The 17,651-nt window shown below is 41.7% G+C and overlaps 1 protein-coding gene across 3 annotated transcripts in view; it reads left to right on the forward strand.

Annotated features, from left to right (window-relative positions):
- Positions 1 to 11,746: 11,746 nt before the first annotated feature.
- The window catches only part of Smc5 (structural maintenance of chromosomes 5), a 74,461-nt gene continuing 68,556 nt past the window's right edge, over positions 11,747 to 17,651 (forward strand). For all 3 annotated transcript variants that reach the window (XM_041661631.1, XM_041661632.1, XM_041661633.1), the window contains exons 1-2: positions 11,747 to 12,049; positions 16,154 to 16,295. In XM_041661631.1, the coding sequence (XP_041517565.1) occupies positions 11,865 to 12,049; positions 16,154 to 16,295 (327 nt within the window). In that variant the 5' untranslated portion in view covers positions 11,747 to 11,864. The remainder of the gene's footprint in view (positions 12,050 to 16,153; positions 16,296 to 17,651) is intronic.

The following is a 17,651-nucleotide window of genomic DNA, read 5'->3' on the forward strand; positions in this document are numbered from 1 at the left end:
AACAATAAAAAGATAATTTAAAAAAGAAAAGAAAGAAAATCAAGGGGGTAAAGTACCTAGGAGGGGAAAGCTAGAATAATGCTGTGGCTATGAACTTTTTTAAAAATAATTTATTTATGTTAATTTTATGTGCATTGATGTTTTGCCTGCATTCATGTTTGTAAGAGGGTGTCAGATCCCCTGGGACTGGACATACAGACAGTTGTGAGCTGACATATGGTTGCTGGGAATTGAACCCGGGTCCTCTGAAAGAGTAGCCAGTGCTCTCAACCTCTGAGCCATCTCTCCAACCCCAGCTATGAACTTTTGGAATTAAGTTATGGAAGGTTGTCTAAGCAGTATTAGTCACTTAACTCCATGACCAAGACAGCTTATAGAACAAAGAGTTCATTTGGGCTTATGGTTCCAAAAGGTCAGAGTCCGTGATAGCAGAGCAGAAACAGCAGGCAGCAGGCATGGTGGCTGGAGTAGATCTCAGATTCACCAATTCCCGTGATTTTTTTAGTTGTTTTTCTGGTTAGTTGAATTACCCGTATGAGGAGTTAACTGATTTACTATGTTTTGTAGGATGGTTTCTTTTTCCTATGCTGATCTGTTCCTCCCATGAGTCATGTTCTTTTCTGTGCTTTCCTGAATAAGACTATCTTCTTCCTGTGTGCTTAGGATTCTTCAAGTACTTCTGAAGTACTGGATTGTTGGCTATGAATTACTTAAAATGTCCTCATTTTTCCATCAACTTTAAGAGATAACATTGCCGAATATAAAAATATTAGTTGACATTTACTTTCAGGCTTTAAAATTTATCATTTCCTTATTTTTCGGCTTTTAGTGCTTCTTTTAAGAGGTCTGATTTATTTATGTTGGCATGTGTTGATGTTTTACTCTTTTGGCTTTTGGAGGCCCACCTCTCAGCTCCCAAATAAATTCACATGGAGGCTTTTTATTGCTTATAAATGCCTGGCCTTAGCTTACTTGCTTCTAGCCTGATGTGGGAGGCTGTGAATATATTTAATTTTTTATTTTAAATTATTGATATTTATTGAGCTCTACATTTTTCTCTGCTCCCCTCGCTACCTCTCCCCTCCCTTTTTAATCCTCCCCCAAGGTCCCCATGTTCCCAATTTGCTCAGGAGATCTTGTCTTTTTCCACTTTCTACTTCCCCTGTAGATTAGATCTATGTAACTCTCTCTTAGTGTCCGCATTGTTGTCTAAGTCCTCTGGGATTGTGGTTTGTAGGCTGGCTTTCTTTGCTTTATGTTTAAAAACCACCTATGAGTGAGTACATGTGATGATTATCTTGCTGTGTCTTGATTACCTCACTCAAAATAATGTTTCCTAAGCCAGGCGGTGGTGGCGCATGCCTTTAATCCCAGCACTTGGGAGGCAGAGGCAGGCGGATCTCTGTGAGTACAAGACCAGCCTGATCTACAAGAGCTAGTTCCAGGACAGGCTCCAAAACCACAGAGAAACCCTGTCTCGAAAAACCAATAATAATAATAATAATAATAATAATAATAATAATAATAATAATGTTTCCTAGCTCCATCCAAATTCAAGCTGTCGTTATTTTTTTCCGGACATGGTCAACAAGACAAAATGACAGCCTACAGAATGGGAAAAGATCTTCACTAACCCCACATCAGACAGAAGTCTGATCTCCAAAATGTACAAAGAACTCAAGAAATTGGACACCAAAAGATCACATAATCCAATTAAAAAAATGAAGTACAGACCTAAACAGAGAACTCTCAACAGAGGAATATAAAATGGCTGAAAGACACTTAAGGAAATGTTCAACATCCTTAGTCATCAGAGAAATGCAAATCAAAATAACTCTGAGATTCCATCTTATACCTGTAAGAATAGCCAAGATCAAAAACACTGATAACAATTTATGCTGGAGAGGTTGTGGGGAAAAGGAAACACTTCTGCATTGCTGGTGGGAATGCAAGCTGGTACAACCCCTTTGGATGTCAGTGTGGCGATTTCTAAGAAAATGAGGAAACAACCTTCTTCAAGACCCAGTAATACCACTTTTGGGTATATATCCAAAGGATGCTCAATCGTGCCACAAGGACATGTGCTCAACTATGTTCATAGCAGCTTTGTTCGTCATAGCCAGAACCTGGAAACAACCTAAATGCCCTTTGATCAAAGAATGGGTAAGAAAAATGTGGTACATTTACACAAATGGAATACTACATAGCAGAAAAAAATAACAACAGCTTGAATTTTGTGAATATGTTTTAATACCATTGGTTAATAAAGAATCTGTCTTGGCCTATTGCAGGATAGAATATAGCTAGGTGGGAAATCCAAATAAAGATATCAGGAAGTTTGGTAGATGCCAGCAGCCACCAAGGAAGCAATATGTGAGGTAACAAACCATAAGTCTCATGGTAAAAAATAAAAATGTAATAAAAATGGATTAATTTAAGTTGTAAGAGCTAGGCAATAAAAAGTCTGAGCTAAAAGGCCAAACAGTTTGTAATTAATATTGTTTATTTGGGAAATGGTGAGCAGGAGAGAAACCTCCACTTACACTAGCCAAGATTTCTTAGCACAGCCAAGAAAAAAAAAACACAAAAGAGGTTACTGTCTGAATATTTGTGACCTACAATTTCTATTTTGAAACTTGACTTTCAATGTGATATTACTATGAGATAGGGACACAGAGCTAGCAGGTCTTTTGGGTGCAGTCACATAAGTGAGGTTAGTGCCCTTACGTGGGACTAGCAAGACCAGAGTTCGTCCTTTAGCTGTGTGAAAACAGTGTAAAGAAATTATCTGATTGTTCACCCACTAATAGAATAAAATTATAAAAGACAAACAAATAAAAAAAAAAGGGATTATCTGTATGTAGCAGATGTTCATCAGACACCGTACCTGCTAATGCCATCATCCTGGGCTTCTCGGTTTACAGAACTGTGAGCAGTAAATTTCAACTGTTTAGAAAGATTTGACATCTTCTTAAGTGGGCTAAAACAACAATATTCTAATGAAAAAAACATATTTATAATTCTTGACACTAACCATGTCTGCCAACTTTTGGGGTTTTGCAGAATTGGAAAGATGACATTTAGAATAGTGACCTCTGATCACTCAATCCTTGGGCAACAAATACAGTCTCTTTGTCATATTTATATGCCAAAAAAGAGAGGGTGATGGTGTTAGCTGGACATTTCCATGGGAGTTAGTTCGGGAGTTCGTTCTCTCCTTCCACTGTTGATTCTAGGGCCTGAAATCAGACAGTTGGGCTTTTAAGGCAAGAATTTTTACCTAAGAAAATGCCAAGTCTACTGTTGTGGTTTACACCTCATTACCACAAAATTCCGTATGTGAGAGGCTATTTTTTAACACCTTCTCTGCCTCCTCTTTCAAGAACTTCTTTAGGTGTCTATGTGGGGTAGGTAATACACTTGAGTGTCGTTGCCTAAGGAAGCCAGAAGAGGATGTGATGTGGGAGTGTCATATATCAATCTGTTGATTTCATTGGCTAAGTAATAAACTGCTTGGGCTCATAGGTTAGAACATAGGTGGGTGGAGTAAACAGAACAGAATGCTAGGAGGAAGAGGAAGTGAGCTCAGAGACTCTACAGCTCTCCTCTCGGGGGCAGACTCCTCAGAGAGACGCCATGCCCCACTCCCGGGCAGACACACGCGATGAAGCTCCGACCCAGGATGGACGTAGGCTAGAATCTTCCTGGTAAGACCAGTGCTAACAGATTATTAGAGATGGGTTGATCGGGATATCAGAATTAGCCAGTAAGGGCTAGAGCTAAAGGGCCAAGTAGTGTTTAAATGAATACAGTTTGTGTGTTGTTATTTCGGAGCATAAGCTAGCAATGTGAGCGGCCGGGTGCCGGGGATGCAGCCCCGCCGCTCTTAATACAACAAAGTGGCACCCAACGCGATGGACTAAATCCACTTAAAAACCTGAGAAGGCTTAAAAATAAGGGAGAGAGAGTTTAACACAGATTTTTGCTGTTTGTTGATGGTGTGCTGTAGAGAGATTTCCTGATTTGGCAACAGCAGCAAAAAAAAAACGCTGTGTCAATTTAAAGCGCAGCTTCTTGGGGCTGTGCTGACAGCGTGAACTCTGGCTTTAAAGCATTCCAGTGGCTTTTACAGGACTGGATGTTTGTGTTCCCACTTGGGATCGGAAAGAGAGTGCTCTGAGACGTGCTGATGGCTCAGCGCTCCCCGCATGCACCTGGGCAGAAGGCCGAATCAGGCTTAGGCAGGTGGGAGAGCATGGCGGATTCCTGCCACCATACAGAGATGTGTTTTCAGACTGCGCAGTGCTCTGTGTGTCAGATTTGGACGTAACTTGAATGAAAAGAATTTCTGTGCTGCACACTCAGTCTCAGAATTAAAGTGCTGAGTGCCGCTCCTACTTGGCGGCCCCAGAACTAGCACAAAATGGTATGCCCTCCATTTTGAAATTTTCCTGACTCAGCAGCACGAAAAAAACCTGTGTTGTTTTCAAATGCCGGCTTTCTGGGCCATCCTGCCAGGGCAAACTCTGACTGTTTGAGGCAGGAGGGCCGACTACAGAGAGAGGACTTGTGTGTTGTCTTTGGACATAATACTGCAGCTTACTTGCTGGCAGGGACCTTGAATCGCCAGAGACTTGTGGCAATAAACATGGCCACAGCCGGTACCTCTGCCATGAGGCTGAAAGCTAAGGAATGGCCTGGATCTAGCTGCCAAAGCCATGGCTTTAATCCCACCCATATTGCTCAGTAATTTAAAGGCTCGTGTGGTCAGAAAAAGAGAGATAGAGTAAAGAGAGATTCAAAAAAAATTTTTTAAATGATTTACAGCGTGTTAAAAATATATGCAGACTAAAAGTTGAAGTTCTTAAAGTAAAAAACAAAAAAAAAAAAAAAGGAAGAGAGTAGTTGGGTGTGGTAGTACACACCTTTAATCCCAACACTTGGGAGGCAGAGGGAGATTGACTTCTGTGACTTCAAGGTGTGGTAGCACACGCCTTTAATCCCAGTGCCTAGAAGGCAGAGACAAACAGATCTCTGTGAATTCAAGGTGTAGTAGTGTACACCTTTAATCCCAATGCCTGGGAGACAGATCTCTGAAAGTTCAAGGACAGCCTGGTCTACAGAGTTATTCCAGGTCAAAGATACAGAGAACCTGTCTCAAAAAGCAAAAAGTTAAAAGTAAAAATAAACGAAATAGAGTTAAAACAAAGCTGTACAAAGATGGAAAATACACAGAGAATTTTGATACTGTATGTTATTATGCTCTGTTTGAATTGTTTGAATGCTGAGAAAAGAGCAACAGCTGCTAAAAGATATTTGTTTATAAATGCTTCTGAACTAATCCAACATAGATATTTTGATGCCTTGACTTTGAAATTTGGATCTAAGGACATGATGCTTTGGAAAGGAGTTTCTTATTTTGTTTTCACAGAGGATGAGACCCTGTTCATTTCTTCTATTCCGATTTGGTATGATGGACCACGCCCTCCTGAAGGGTTGGTGTGAACACCTTCAGAAAATTGCTTCGCTCAACTGCCAACTGAGATGAAACTAGCACACAGGTTATACCATGAAAGACCTAATTAACGACGCCCCCATTCAGCAGGAAGCAGTTTGGAGAGAAAAAACTGCACCCATGTTCCCAAATATGGTTTATAAACGTTCTTTTACATTTAAAGGGGGATATGATATAGATATGAATAATTTGCATTAGTATAGATTTTGCTTTATTGATAGAGATTTAAGGTCAATTTTGTTATATGTACATGTATTTCTGCTCTTGATTAAGGTATTGTGATTGTGTAGTTTATGTAAAAATGTAATGTATATAGGTTGTTAATAGATAATCATAATAGTCAAGTTTGTAGTCATGTTAGTTAAGATTTTCTAGATGTGCATAGATATATCTTAGATAGGCATTCTTCATATCTTTCAAAGATTATCGAATATGGCATTTTAAATGTTTTAATAACTTAGGACATTTCATTACAATGAGACACTCTGCTCCTGGCAGCACCAATCCACTTCAAGAAGAAGATGGGCATCGAAGAGGATCCTTATGGAGTTTGATAGCCATTTGGGCAAGAAACTGCTCTTGCCTGGACTATTGCATAAACTGGACACAGAGAACCCGCAGAGAGAGGACTACTGAACTTGCCTAAAGGTGAGATGATCTTTCGGGGTTCCTGATTCATGAAGGAGTCTGCAAGACATTCTTCAGGACAAGCAGATAGTGACTGCCTTTGAAATTTCCTGCTTTGTGGAAATGTCTGCTGGAAACTATGGGCCTGTAGGCCGAAGATGGATGCCCCAACGATACAGAGGAACTTTGGTGACTGTACAGGCAGCGAGATGTCTCTGTCATTTCTAGAGTTTTAAAAGTTGCTTACTTTTTGTTTGCTTAGGTAATATTGTATCTTTCTGGAGTCTTTGGAGTTGAAGAATAGATAGATAGTTATAGTTATAGTTTTCCATTGTTATGATAAAAGATAAAGTAGATATAAATATTGTAACTGTAATTCTTGCTTAATAACTGTTTTGTTATATGTAATTTTGCTATGTTAAGGTTAAAGCCTTCCTTTTTTTGTTTAAACAGAAAAAGAGGAAGTGATGTGGGAGTGTCATATATCAATCTGTTGATTTCATTGGCTAAGCAATAAATAAACTGCTTGGGCTCATAGGTTAGAACATAGGTGGGTGGAGTAAACAGAACAGAATGCTGGGAGGAAGTGTGCTCAGAGACTCTACAGCTCTCCTCTCGGGGGCAGACTCCTCAGAGAGACGCCATGCCCCACTCCCGGGCAGACACACGCGATGAAGCTCCGACCCAGGATGGACGTAGGCTAGAATCTTCCTGGTAAGACCGGTGCTCACAGATTATTAGATTATTAGAGATGGGTTGATCAGGATATCAGAATTAGCCAGTAAGGGCTAGAGCTAAAGGGCCAAGTAGTGTTTAAATGAATACAGTTTGTGTGTTGTTATTTCGGAGCATAAGCTAGCAATGTGGGCGGCTGGGTGCCTGGGACACAGCCCCGCTGCTCCTATTACTACAAAGATGAAGAAGTCTCTTGTAGCTGGAGTTTCCGGTAGTTTCTAAGTATTGTGGAATATTCCATTACACTGTGGGAACATGTGTCACTGTGACTAGTTTAATAAAGAGCTAAATGGCTAACACCTAGGCAGGAAGAAGTTAGGCAGACTTCTGGGGATAGAGAAGTCTTGGGAAAGAAGAAAGGTTGATTTCCTAGCCTTACACAGAGGGAACAAGATATGCAGGAGGAGAGGTAAAAACCAAAGTCACATGGCAACGTGTAGATGAATAGAAATCGGTTAAGTTATAAGAGCTCATGGACAAGCTAAGCTTTCATAATTAATAATAAGTCTCTGTGCCGTTTTTTGTGAGCTGACAAGCCACGTAAAATCCGCCTACATCTGAGCACCTGAAATGGTGTTGAGAACCAAACTCTCATGCTCTGCAAGAGCAGTTTATACTCTTGACTACTGACCCACCTTTCCAGTCCTCAAAATAGTTCTTATCAATGGAATTAGACGCCTGATATAGCAAGACAAATGTTTGTACTTTCAAGCATGAGTGGACATTTTAAGGCATATTAAGAAGCATGTGTTACTAACAGTCTGCCAGAGTGCCTTGGGTTTGTGTTAATTTTCAATCACACAGAGTACAACAAAAGCTACTATGAAAATCAGTTAGTGCCATATGCATTCAATGAAATACTATCTAATTACTTAAAACCATGTTATGAAAACTAATGGCATGAAAAGTAATATATTAAGAAGCAGAAGTACAATATAAAGAATGTAATGTGTGTCTTGTATTATTACCTTTTCTTGAGGGACAAAAGGAATACACCACACACATCCAAGAAAACAGACATGAAAACTACACTAAAATTTTTAAAAAAAATTAATTGAAATAAAGGAATTACAAGTTTTTCCTTTTGTATTTGTTTTCCTGCGTTCTCCCCAAATTCTTGTGCTTTATAGGTATTGTTTTTCTGATTGGGGGCAAAACCAATGACATTCTCCATTTAAAAAAAAACAACTTAGCCCTTAAATTTTTTTATTGTATGTGTATGGTGTCGTGTGAGTGAAGGCACACGTGGGAGGGTCAGAGGACAACCTTTAGGAGTTGGCTCTCTCTTTCTACCCTGGGATCCCAGGACTGTAGCAGGTGCAGTCATGTGCCAATCATCTTGCTGGTCCAACACTTTCCTTTTTAGAGATTGGTGTCTGTTAGGTCCCAGGCAGGAAATATATCTGAAAATGAACTCAAACTGGGCTATATAAGGATTTCTGACCAATAAAAACCAGCATTCCTTAGGAACTTGTGAAATGACGTTCTGTTCCCAGGGGTCAATTCCTTGCCACCGGCCGGAGAGACACATGACTCCACTGGCGTGCACCTGTGGTTGCATAGCAAAGCCCACTCTACTCTGAGTTCAAGGCCAGCCTGGTCTACTGAGTAAGTTCCAGGGCAGCCAGGCCTTCACAGAGAAACCCTGTCTCAATAAAAATGTTCATACTAGCCTCTAGGCTCCCTTGTCACCATTCAGGAGAGCCAATTATGCATTCCTAAGCCCCTATACTAACGTCTTGGCCCTTCTCACCTCCTTTCCATTCTCTTTAAAAACCCTCACGATTCTTTCCCACCACCCCCTCTTCTTTCTGATTTCCTGTACAGCCTTGGCAGTTGGAATAAATATTTCCCCCTTTCACCCCTGGAGTGGCCATTTCTTTACTGCACCTTCATACAGTGTCAATCATGACCAACTGGTTAAAACCCATAGTATGGCTGTATTTCTGAAACCATCCAACTTTGGGGATTTACTCTCAACATTCAAATTTAGAAACAATTTTCATAGCACTCTCAAGGCCTAATCCGGGCATGAAAATGGTGAAGCTAGTCCCCTGCTCTTAATCCCCACCATTTGATGCCTATATTCTTATTTGTCCATAGAACAGATTGCCTTATAATTACTTCTTCAGAGTTTGACTCTCCTCCGCTTCCTCCTGCTGGATAGAATTTGTGATCCTCCTGGCCAAGTATCCAGAGTATTGCGACTACAGGCATACGTCACCATGTTTGGCAACATTAAAGCTTTTGAAGCTACTTTTCAACAAACACACACCAGCAATGTGTAGAAGAACAAACAGTATGGTGCCCTAAACCCTAGGTCTTTTCATTTCTTCCTGTCACATGAACATTTTACAAGTTTTTCCTTAATTTCCACTGTTAACGCCCTAATTCCGAGACCTGTTATCACCACCGGGGAGACTGACTCAGGGGTAAGAGGTAAAAACAAAGCGTCTTTATTCACGTGTTAAGTAGGATGGGTCTCTTTGTTTACCCAAAGCAACCAACAACAGCTGCAGCAGCCCCAGGAAAAGCGCAGGAGAGACCCAGAGCTTGGGGAAATTGCAAAGCTCTGGGCTTGTGATTGGCTGCCCCCTAGTGGTGTCCTGAGGAATTCCAGGCTTCCAGCTTTGGGATTGGCTGCCCGCTGATGAGGTAAGAGGACTTTCCAGGCCTGAGAGGAATTCCCAACTGCCAGCAACTGCCTGAGGCTCTAATTGGTCCGTTTTCCCTGCTCAGGGATTGGCTGGTTTCGAGTCAAGGGCAGAAATGGCTCCATTTCTTTCCTTTTCTTTTTCTTTTTTTTTTTTGGGGGGGGGGGTTCTTTTTACTTTATAAAAAACTAATCTTAAACCAGGCGGTGGTGGCGCAGGCCTTTAATTCCAACACTTGAGAGGCAGAGGCGGGCAGATCTCTGTGAGTTCAAGGCCAGCCTGGTCTACAGAGCTAGCTCCAGGGCAGTTGGGGCAAACAACAAAACGAAACCTAATCTTGGGGCCAAGTCAAATATCTTTGGTATGCTCTGAATCTTGCGACTTAGTGCGATCTTTGGCCCTAGTTTCAAGGTTCATGGTTTTTTTTTTTTTTTCCAGTTCCATGTTTGGGGACCAAGTGTCTCTTCCCCTCTCTCTAGTCCCGTTCTCAGGTTGTCTTTCTTTCCCTAGGTTGGGGCTTGGATCCCAGCCGGTCAGGGTCTGTGTGGGGCCTATGGACCAGGGATCTCCTAGGGCCGGGGTCTCTCACCACTGAAATGAATAAAGACATAAATCTAGTACCCGTCACAGGTCTGCACACTTCCTACAACGATTTTATTTTCTTTGGTTATAACTTTCAGTGAGCAGATTACATTTGGGTAAGAGGAAGAAGCAGGGGCCTGCCAAGAAGGTTTTGCTCTAGCTACCACGAAAGGACCCTACTGCAATAGACTTCTAAAGGGCTTCCCGACTTCTACATTTGACACCCTTCAATTCATTTTCCATACAACACACACAATGACTAAAACTTTAATTAGATCACAGTCCTCTCCTACTTAAAACCATCCTATGGTTCCCCATCACAGGCACTCCCCGGTATCTATTTATTCTCTTGTTATACATACTCATTATTGTTGTGCTTTCCTGTTGCTTTAAGGGACAAGCCACGCCCACTCCCATTACCTCTGACCTGCCCGCTGCCATCTTGGGCCTTTCCTTTTCTGCTTCCTTGACGTGCGCATGTGTTTTCTCTGTCTCTCTCTCCTTTTATCTCTTCTCTCTCTCTTTCTCTCTATCCCTCTTTCTCTCTCCCTCTTCCTTAATAAATACTTATGGCTATTTCCTGTGTCTATGTGTCTGTTACCTGCCGCCAGCGCGGCGCGTGCCCTCCCCGCTTTTCTCATGGCGGGCTCCGCCAGCCCGCCTGGGGATCGTTTTTAAGAATAACAGTTATTGCCGGGCGGTGGTGGCGCACGCCTTTAATCCCAGCACTCGGGAGGCAGAGGCAGGCGGATCTCTGTGAGTTCGAGGCCAGCCTGGTCTACAAGAGCTAGTGCCAGGACAGGCTCCAAAGCTACAGAGAAACCCTGTCTCGAAAAACTAAAAAAAAAAGAATAACAGTTATTATTGGGTGAATGCTGTCTATGGGGCTCAGTGGTGTCATCTTCCAAAGGGCTATTGAGATGAATGTGAGCACAGGGAGGCAGAGTCTCTCTTTGGTTCAAGGATTTCCAGGAAGTTTAAGTAGGAAATTAAGTCCCCCCCCCCCCCAACACAGACACAACAGGCCATTTGGTGGCCTATACTGGAACCCCAGCACCAAGGAAGAAGAAGCAGACGGAGTTCAAGACCAGCCTAGGCTGTGTGGTGATTAGTAGAGCATCCAGAGCTATATAAAGTGTCTGTCTCAAAAAATAAAAGGGCAAGGAAGCATGTGTGGGCAGATAACCAATGCAGGGTAGGCTTCACCATTTTGAGAGCGCCAGAGGGCTGCTAGTGCCACGCTTCAAACGACGGGCACAGAGCCAATGGGGCGCGGATATCTTTCCTGTTCTTTGGAGGAGAGGAGTTGATTTGGGCACCGGAAAAGGAAACCACATTGTAGAACCAAAGACAAGTGTGGCCTCGGGTTCTAGGGAGGGACAGCCGCAAACTCGCGTGCGACCCAAGCACGGGAAGTGCCGAGGCAGGTTTCAAAATAGTAGGTGCAATTCACATATTGCTCTAGCGTTAAAGTTCTCAGAGAAGAAAATTCTGAAACGTACGGAAATCGGTCCCCTAGTCTCGGTCCCTTCCAGTCGCACAAGCGGTCGCATCTCAGGCCATCAGGCCCAGATCGGCGGGGGGCGGGGCGGAGCGAGGCGGAGCGAGGCGGAGCTACGGCTTCGCTGGGGAGAACTGCGCAGGCGCCGCGCGGTCGCAGGGCGGGGTCAGGCGAGGGGTCAGTTAGCGCGGGAGCCTGGGCTGCGGCTCGCCGGGAACGGAAGCGGCAGCGGAACGCGGAGGAAGCCAGGATGGCGACTCCGAGCGGGAAGACTATGATCCCGAATCCCCAGGCTTCCAAGAGGACTCTCTCCAGTGAGGCTTCCTCTGAGGTCCCGAGCAAGAGAAAGAACTCGAACCCGACGTCGACCCTGCCGCGTCCATCCGGGCCTTTCGTGGAGGGCTCAATCGTCCGCATCGCCATGGAGAACTTCTTGTGAGTGGCCGCAGGCCGCGCCTGGGCGGGAGCAAGCGGCCCGCAGGCCCCGGGCCGTGGGGGGTGTGTCCGGCGGTGGGGAACTGGTTCCAGGCTTCCCCTGAGGCTGTCCCTACCTAGGCCGTGGAGAATGGCCGCGTTGGCTGTAGTAGACGCGTCGCCTGATGTTTTTATTATTATTTTTAATCCACCCGCCAATGGTTTTGGAAGGCTCGAATGCAGTCAGCGGATACACTAAGAGGTCGGGTCATCTAGTATAACTGCCAGTCGTGATCTTTCCGGGACCTGTGCGCTTCACAGAACTCGGGAGGCAACACTTAGAGCAGAGTGGCAGATTTTGAAAGTGTACACATTTTCCGAGTGGGCAGATAAGATGGTAATGGTTGTTGAGTGTACCAAAATAAAAAAAAAATCGTGTTCCCTGGTTTTGTACCTCCTTGAAGACTCTTGACTCGTTAGATACTCCTTTCTTCCGTGCCCCCACCCCAACTAGTTAAGTAGATTCTAAATGTTAGAAAACAAAATAACATTGCCTAATTAGCGTCTTATTATAGTTTTTCTTTTGAGGTATTTTTTTAAATGTAGATTTGAATACGAGTTACAGAACTCTGGCAACATTACTACCATTTTTTTTTCCAAGCACTTGTGTACCAGGTACACATCCGTTTTATTTACACATCGCAGTTTCTTCCTGTCTTTATTGATGATGTAAGCTGGACGCTGTTGTTTTTCCCAGGTTTATATAGAATTTCGATTTGTGTCTGACAGACGGCCTCAAATGAGGTATCTGCTGTAACTTATCTACCCAGGGTTTCACAGGAGGCATACCGACTAAAAAGGCTAATTCTTGCACAGCTCGAAGAACTTTGTGAAGAAAATATTAAAATCTGAAAAGAAAGGACTGGTTGATAGCCGGATTGTAAATTGAGTGAACAACCTGACATAGGATGTAAGAACGACTATACATGGATAGAAGTCAGAAACCATTGCTTCTTCCTCTTGTCTGTTACTAAGCTGCGAAATGACAACTTCATCCTTCAGGCAGTCAGCAACCTGGAGGCTGTCTGCAGGATGATTTTGAGAGGGTGCCAGATAGAAAGCAACAAATAGTGGGTGAACTTAGTAGGGGCTGAAAGGAGAGGTTTGACAGGCTCTGCCCAGATTGCGAGGCATAGGATAGAGTGGTGGGCTAGTTCTTCCCAAGTCTCCATTTCAGCTCGCTGGTCGGGTGTTAGCCAGGAGAGAGTAGTGTGGGAGAATAATTGATGGATGTAGTTGGGTGCCTGTGTCTTGAATGTTCTTGTGGGGAGCCAGGAAATGTTCTAGGTGGAGTTTATAGTGGCTTGGAGCTCAGAGGCAATGTGAATCAGTCATAGACTTGGAAGACTTGTACAGGTGATTGTTGATGTTGTAGAAATCGTTGAAATTAAGCAAAAGGAAATATAAATTGGAAGAGTAAAAAGCCTATTTATCATAAGAGTTAAGAGGATGAACTTAGAGATCCTGAGACTCATGGGAGACCTGTCAGGGAAGCTAAGTTTAAGTACTACTTCAAAAATATCTGCTCCATTGAATTGGAATGAGACTGAAGCCTTCTACATTTAGTATTTGGAAAAATGTTGCTCCCTTTGATAAAGCAGTACAAAACAAAACTTTGTAGAATGAGGAGAAAACGCTTGGACAAAGACAGTTAAAAGAAAAAGTAGTTGAAAAATGCGGAATTGGGTATGGTTTGTTTATTTTAATAATAAGACTTTAGGTTTGGGGAGTATATTGGGATTTTCTCGAAGAGGAGAACTTACAGAACGGGTCTGTATGCATATAGAAAGGGCATTTATTACAATGGCTAACAGACTTTGGTCTAGCTAGTCCAACAATGGCTGTCTACCAGTGATCCAAGAATCCAGTAGTTGTTCCGCCCATGAGGCTGGATGTCTCAGCTTGTGTTCAGTATATGCCAGAATCCCAAAGTAGGCTCTAATGCTACTGAAGGAATAGACTTGCCAGGGAGAGTGAGAGAAAGCAGGCAGAGGAAGCAAACTTCTCTCTTCCTTGTCCTTTATAGAGACTGCCAGCAGAAAGTGTGGCTCAGATTAAAGGTGGATCTGGATTAAAAGTGGTTCTTCACACTTCAAGTGATATGATTAAGAAAAAAATCCCTCAGGTGTGCCCAGCTGCTTGGGTTTTAGTTAATTCCAAATGTAGTCAAGTTGACAACCAACAAGAGGCATCACAGCTGAGAAAAAGTAAATAGCAAGCAAGTAGGGGGAGGCTAGGTCTAGAGATTCAGATGGCCTAGAAATAGTACGTGAGTTTGTTATGAATGAACTAAGTCGAGTGGACTTGAGAGTGGAGGGAGAGAGTTCTAGACTATTGCACAAATTAGCCAAGAAACTGAAAGAAATATATCATAGATAGAATATAGAATTCTGAGGAGAGATAGAAAAAGGAGTTAGGAAAGAGCTGAAACTAGGGCTAAGTTACAAAAGATCCTTTTCCTCTTTTAAGATTTGTGTGTGTGTGTGCACATGTGTGTGTCTTTGTATATGTCACAGTGTGCAGGTTCCTTTAGAGGCCAGAAGAGGGTATTATACTCCTTGGAGCTCAAGTTACAAGGTGGTTGTGAGCTGTCTCATGTTGGTGCTAGGAACCAAACTTGGGGCCTCTGGAAGAGAATGAGTTCTCATAACAGTGGAACCAGCTCTTCAGACCAGCTCCTTTTCTTTAGCTTTTCTTTCTTTTTAAACAGGTGATGCTAGGTTTTATGTATATCCGTGTAGTATTTTTGTCATGTGTTTATTTTTGCTACCACCTGGCTTTTTTTTTTAAGTTTTAAGTATTAAAGTTGGTGTATGTTGTTTATTTATACATTTAGTGTGTTAGTAGCATTCTGGCTTTTATCTTGGGGAATTAGTTAGGTGTCCCTGAGCCTAAGCATTAAAGAATTAGAAAAGGTGTATTACTTATGGATTCTAATTAAGGGTTTTCAAACGCAAGCTAGGGGAAGGTCTAAGTCACAGTATGCTTCATATCTTGCCAAAAGTGTCCCTGACAAATAATGAAGATTAAACACAGATTAAAAATAAATAATAAAATTAATCTTTAAAAATGTGTAAGAGAAAATCATTTAATTAGGAGGTCACAGAGGCAGCAATTTAGAAGCAGGTATTTAAATCTTCTAGGTACTGAATATAAATTAAATATGTTTAATTCATTTAACTATGGACTAACTGTTGAGGGAGTCAGAGAGTACTAGACAACATAGTGTGTGTGAGAGGATTGCAAATCCCTGGCTATGCCTCCTTGCCTTCTCCTAGAGGAACAAGGATTCTTGGAACATAGCCTGTCGTGGATTCTTCGAGTCTTTCTGCAGCATATTAAAGGAAATGAAGGGGCTTTTTTTTATGATAAAGTGAAGCTATTGGTATGATAATATATCATATCCTATCATTTAAATAAGAATAACTGTTAGATTGCTTTAAATATTAATATATATAGATAAAATACAATATAAAATATAGAAGCTACTGTTTTAATTTTTTAAAATGTAATTGTAAGACATTAGGATTAAAGCCATGACTTCTTATATAAATTTGTTTCAAAATTATTTTATTTGTGAGGTAGCTTTGATAATAGTTTCCAAAAGAGGATAAAATTTGGATATTTTGTTTAGCAACAGTATCTTACTCTGTAACCCTGATTGGCCTCACAGATATCTGCCTGCCTCTGCTTCCTGAATGCTGGAATTAAAGACTTGTGCCACCGTTCTCGGCCCGTGTTCTTATTTTACATATGCATTCATATTTTTTCCATTGGTAGAATTTTCCCTTTATAAGTTGATTATTTAAAACTTAGAGGGTTAAGGATATAGCTGGATGATAAAGCACTTACGTAGCATGTGAAAGGCCCTGGGTTGAATCCTCTGGACCTCATTCCCCCACAGATATATGAATAATATTACATTCATAAGGTTAGCTAGCTTTTAAATGAATTTTAAAAGGGTTGCGGACAGTGATATTGCACAGCGACAGAACATGAATGCGCTTACAAAGAAAAGTCTTTACTCTCAGTTCTGTTTAGTGATTTTACCTCTTTATAATTCAGAACATACGATATCTGTGAAGTGTCTCCTGGGCCCCATCTCAATATGATTATCGGAGCTAACGGAACGGGGAAGTCAAGTATAGTGTGTGCCATTTGCCTTGGACTAGCAGGCAAACCCGCGTTCATGGGACGTGCAGATAAGGTGAGTAATGCAATTACTTTTTTTTTTTTTTTTATTTTCGAGACAGGGTTTCTCCGTAGCTTTTTGGTTCCTGTCCTGGAACTAGCTCTTGTAGACCAGGCTGGCGTCGAACTCACAGAGATCCGCCTGCCTCTGCCTCTGCCTGGGATTAAAGGCGTGCGCCACCACCGCCCAGCGTGCAATTACATTTTAAGAAAATTCAGAACCATTTGTTTTTAGAAACAAGTCAATTTCTACATTTTATTTTTTTAAGTGTACCAAATAAGCTTGCTTTCTACCTAGAACTTCTAGAGCTACATTGTCTCAAGAGGTTACTATTAATTCTGCCCTAGAATTTCTATGTAGAACAGTATATTAGACAAAGAAATGATAGTAGCACTTAGAAAAAGAAAGCTAGATCTTTCACAAAAGAGAATTTCCAGATAAACCTGATGCCTTAATAGGGAAATTTCTCAGGGGGATTATCGAATACCAGGTAGCTTAAAACTTAGTTGAGTTTCTGGACATTAGCAATGAACAAAAAATTGGAGTTAAAAAAGTTTGGGTTTTTTTTTTTTTTGAGTGTGTGTGTGTGCACACATGTGCACATGCATGTCTGTGTAGGCTGGAAGAGGGTTGTCTTATCCCCTAGAGCTGGAGTTATAGGAAGTTTTGAGCAATTCCATTGTGTGTACTGGGAACCAAATTCTGACCATCTGCAGTAGTACTAAGTGTTCTTAATTACTGAGTCATCTCTCCAGGCCCAGATGTTGTCAGTAATAACAATGTAAGTGTAAGTTACTTAAGAATAAATTAACAAAAATTATAAAATTACATTTTAAAAGAAAAGTTTGTGGACAAGTGAGATAGTTAAGTAGGTACCAAACTCACAACCTGCGTTCCATCCCTGAAACCCACAAATTGAGAGAAGAGAACAGACATATATATGGGACATGTCATGCACACTCTCTTCAACTATAGTTTCAAAAACAGTATTTTGTTAAAGCTTAAAATGAAATACTGACAGCTGGGCGATGGTGGTGCACACCTTTAATCCCAGTACTCAGGAAGCAGAGGCAGATGGATCTCTGTTGAGTTCAAAGCCAGCCTGGTCTGCAAGAGCTAGTTCCAGGACAGGCTCCAAAGCTACAGAGAAACCCTGTTTCAAAAAAGAAAAAAGAAAACTGCAGCATTGGTCAAATGATATTACCAAGTTTTACCTATACTTTAAAATGTAATGAAGGGCTACAAAATTGAACCAAATACCCTCTAAAATTATAGATAAACCTATTTAAATACATTTAAAAAAAAACTACCAGAGGCATTTGTAAGCTAGAAAAAAATACTTTGTTCTGTTAATAAATTAGCCTGGTGACC

The sequence above is a fragment of the Microtus oregoni genome, unplaced genomic scaffold (assembly GCF_018167655.1).
Source record: "Microtus oregoni isolate MIOR12 unplaced genomic scaffold, Mior012 000012F_ref0000307, whole genome shotgun sequence".
Lineage (NCBI taxonomy): Eukaryota > Metazoa > Chordata > Mammalia > Rodentia > Cricetidae > Microtus > Microtus oregoni.